General features: G+C 41.0%; 1 protein-coding gene across 1 annotated transcript; it reads right to left on the bottom strand.

The window, feature by feature from the left end:
• Nucleotides 1-638: 638 nt before the first annotated feature.
• TAAR5 (trace amine associated receptor 5) lies at nucleotides 639-1,698 on the bottom strand. The gene has a single exon (XM_006884982.1). It carries the CDS (start codon nucleotides 1,655-1,657, stop codon nucleotides 644-646), a length of 1,014 nt encoding a protein of 337 aa, XP_006885044.1. The 5' UTR covers nucleotides 1,658-1,698; the 3' UTR covers nucleotides 639-643.
• Nucleotides 1,699-4,247: the final 2,549 nt, after the last annotated feature.

The raw sequence follows: 4,247 nt of genomic DNA, 5'->3' as shown, positions 1-4,247 counted from the left end.
CCAAAATATTAGATTCCCAGGAGCCAAGGTTTATAAAATGAACGTGTTAGAAAAGCGTCATTGCAAATTATCTTTATGATTATGAAATGAAGTAAAGTTACATTACAGAAAACTATTTTCCACATACAGTTTTACAGCATTTAAGTTTAAAGTACACACAGTATGAACAGTTTTACAGGTAAGGAGAGCTGATGGCAGTAGGGAAGAACACTTTTCAGCTTTCATTCTGGTTTCATTCAGGTTTTCAGACTCTTCAGGTTTCATTCTTCTGCAGGTAGATGTAGCACAGTCAGCAGGAGAACTGAGAAATCCTAGCCTCAGGGATCTTTTTGTTCCACCTCTATATCTTCCTGAATTGTCTCTAAGAAAGCAAATACTGGAGCCAAATATTTGTAGTGTTTTAGCTCATCCAATGAACAGTTAGATGACCTCATTCTCCTTTTACCATAGTCTGTTATAGAATAGATTAGGTAAGGAGCTTATTGCAACATTTACTAACAGAAGAAGCTTGTTTTTTCTCTAATTTAAACCATGACTTTTCTCCTCACCACAGACCAACAAAGCCTCACTGCCCACGGCCACCTCCCACCCATCCTCTCCTCCAGGCACCCTTGCTGCGCCCAGTCCTCTCAGCCTTCAAGAGTCATTCTTGGTACAAATCAATAGTGGGTGTCCGTGCTGAGAAAATCTCCCGACTCAGGATGAGTTTCAGGGCCTTCCTGAACCACCGGTAGGAAAAGACATAGATGATAGGGTTGCAGGCTGAATTGAAGTAAGCAAACCAGATAAAAATGTCGAATACCAGAGGTGGCGTGATGAAGTTAAGGAGGCTGTCAACCAGCGTGTCTATGGTGAAGGGTAGCCAACACAGCAGGTAAATGCCCACGGCGATGCCCAGGGTCTTGGCAGCTTTTCTCTCACGCTTGGCAGCCCCAGCCTGGCTCTTGTTCAAGGTGTTGATCTGCTGAGCCTGCCTAGTAGCAACCACAAAGATCTTCACGTACAAGCTGATCATGATAAGACAGGGGAAAAAGAACACTGGGAAGTTCAACCAGCCCCAGAACTTATTGAACAGTAGCTGGCAACTACCTACACATGGCATCTCCTCCAGCCACTGACTGAGCCCCCTTTCCACCACATCCGTGTAGAGGAAGACGGCCGTGTAAGCTGCTGGTACCCCCCACCCTACCAGGATGTACCTGAAAGCCACCCGGACTGTGAACTTGGAGGGATAGAGCAAAGGGTCACAAATGGCACAGTGGCGGTCAATGGAAATGAAGCAAAGGTGGAAGATGGAGGTGAGGCAGAAGAGGGTGTCCAGGTAGGTGTGCAGGCGGCAGAGGAAGTCCCCGAAGAACCAGCAGCTCTCCACCGAGCGAACGGTGCTGAGGGGCAGCACCAGAAGCCCCAGAAACATGTCGGCCAGGGCCAGGGAGAGCAGCAAGAAGTTGGTGGGAGAGTGAAGTGCTTTGAAATAAGACACAGCAAATACCACAAAGAGATTCCCTAGAACCGTAACCAGCATGCCCGCTGCACAGGCCAGGTAGATGGCCAACTGGATACCCAGAGGATGGATGGTTCTGGGGCAAGACCCATTCACCTGGTAGCAGAAAGCCTGGGGCTGCTCTTCAGCACCTTGGTTGGGCACAGCACTCATTTATGGTTTCTGCTCTTTTTTCTTCTGTCTGAAAACTGGCCACCTGCCTCATTTGAAAAAAAAAGCTGCTTTGTCAATCAAACAATCAGAAAGTGAAGTCAACAGAGGAGAATTAAGAGCATTCTGGGAACAGGATATGTGTAACAGTTCAGAAGGGAAAGAGAAGGAGGACGGAAGAGGTAGGGGAAATTGTAATTAACTATATAAACCATAAAGTATATAAATGAATGTATAAAGCACAATATGCATAAGTGAAAAAAGCATTGAACAATAGTAATTAACTAAAACACAGGTATATGAATTATCATCTAAAATAGTACATATATGTATATACCCTGGAGAGGATGAAACCAGACTGCTCCTTGGAGGTAAGGTTTCTGAAGCTTCATCTGACATATTTTGTACATGTTGCAAGAAGGGACCAGTTCTTGGAGAGGGACGTCAAGTTTGGGAGGGTGGAGAGACAGTACAAGAGAGGAAGACTCTTGATGGGATGGATTGATTCAGTGACTGGGGTAATGGGGATAGGTGTGTCAGAGGCAGTGAGATTGTCACGGGATAGAGTTAAGGGCTGTTGTACCTAGGAGCACTATGAGTCACAGGCAACTTGATGGCACCTAACAGTATATATATATCAATGCATATGAATTATTCTTTAAAAAGAATAAAAAATTTTGCTGGTGCTGCTTAAAATGTTTCCTGAAATTTAAATGCAGTATGAAATTCAAGGTTTCACAGGAGTAATATCTGCTGGCTGTGGTCTATCTAATTATTTCTGAAATTCATCTGGAACTTAGAAAAGAGAAGAAAGACAGAAGTTAAATAGTTTAATAAGGGAGAGATCTGATTAAGGCCTAAAAGACAGTCAAAATAAGGACATGGCATCTACTCCATTTCTGTAAGGTACCTGTTGTCTAATGTAAAGTGAGATTCAAAGTTATGATTCTGAAATGGGCAAACAATCCCTTGTAGAAGTAATATCTACTTCCTTAAGTAATCAAGCAAACCAAAAATAAAATCAGCAGTTGAAAGTATTTAAATTATACAGCAATTCTTCCTGAGAGAAAAAGAATAGAGAATTAGTCCATGTGTTATTATTGCTGCACATTGTCTAGAGATGGTGTACAGTATTTATGCATTTTGGAAGAACACATCAGATAACAAACAGCATTTTATGTATCTTAACCCCAGTCTGTGAAGTTTTCAACTAACCAGTAGCAATCAGCTTTTCTAAACTACTTACAGAGGTAGGAATCAGTCACCTCATTGTCAGCAGGTGGACATGCGGTACATAGAATCCTCTTCAAACCACAACTGAGAGATGTGCAATCAGTTTGTGGTTTTTATACACCAGATAGAAACAGCTTCTCCACATAAGATGTGATCAGAAGAACAGTGAAGGAGTATCAAGGGACCTACTTTTCACTATCCATTCACAAGTCTCATTTGTTAAGGAACGTATTCTCAATACAGGGTCATTTATTTGGACAATTAATCAGAGATGAAATTCAAAGAAATTGGATTTACGTATTAACTTATTTCATTTTCAGTGGGTCTCATACATATCTTTACTTCTGAAAAATTATGTGGATTTTTGTCACCATAAATAATTAGTAAAAAGCAACTAGTCATACAGAATTTGATTGTGAAGTTGAGGTTTGACCTCACTGTTGGCGTCATCAGTATGTCCATCTAAACTGTTATATGCTGAACTTGTTGTTGTTAAGTGTCATCGAGTCGTAGACGACTCATAGTGACTCTATGAATGAAAGACCTGAAAACTTGTAAAACTTTCATAATTTCTTCAAGTTCATAGATTTTCCAGAGGCAAGCTATTTCGGAAGTGGATGCCACTCCTACTTCCAAGCTTGTTTTAATCAGGAAACTCTACCAAACACTATACACCATGTGTAACCATTCTTGCGTATTCTGAGCCAGCCAAAGAATTATTGTATATTAAATGGTCCACCTGGAGATAGAAAAATTACATTTTTGTACCAACTCATGTGCTAATCAACTAAATTCTTTTGCTTCACCTACTTGTGAAAATATGGATAAATATGTCTCCATCACAAAGGGATATTATCAAGGAAGATAAAATATTGACTGAAATTCTACTGTCTCTTTTTCCTGGCATCAAACCTCCAGAGGTTGGAATACATCTGCATGGCCGTGGAGAAATCATTTTACAATATACATCAGACTGATATTATAAAAATTATAGGATTATGAAGTTAATCTCACTACGAGGTGGTGGTTGAGACCCATAGCTAAGCTTTCAGTGGGTTTTCAGAGGCAGTGAATCACATAGGAAAGTATTTTCAGCCTTTTCTCAGGAAGTAGTTGGTATATTAAAACTACATGCCCCTGGGATTGCAGCACAGCTTGTTACCACTAGGCTACTAGAGCTCCCTACTAGGCAGACATCGTGAAGAAATAAGAACTGTGGCACAAACTGGTACATTCACACCCATATTCATTGCAGCATGATTCCATACCTTTGAATTGTGGTGTTGGAGAAGAGTACTAAATATTCCAGGGAAAAGCAAAAGAACAACAAGTCTGTTTGGGAGAAATTGCAGCAAAGATT

The sequence above is a fragment of the Elephantulus edwardii genome, unplaced genomic scaffold, assembly GCF_000299155.1.
Source record: "Elephantulus edwardii isolate Elephantulus edwardi_28Jun2011 unplaced genomic scaffold, EleEdw1.0 scaffold00039, whole genome shotgun sequence".
In the NCBI taxonomy this organism is placed as follows: Eukaryota; Metazoa; Chordata; class Mammalia; order Macroscelidea; family Macroscelididae; genus Elephantulus; species Elephantulus edwardii.
Note: the sequence above shows the minus strand (reverse complement) of the source record. Positions and strands in the feature narration are given on the sequence as shown.

What these genes read in the sequence shown, in the direction of transcription:
- TAAR5 (XM_006884982.1), bottom strand. Translation starts at nt 1,657, where the DNA reads ATGAGTGCTGTGCCCAACCAAGGTGCTGAAGAGCAGCCCCAGGCTTTC.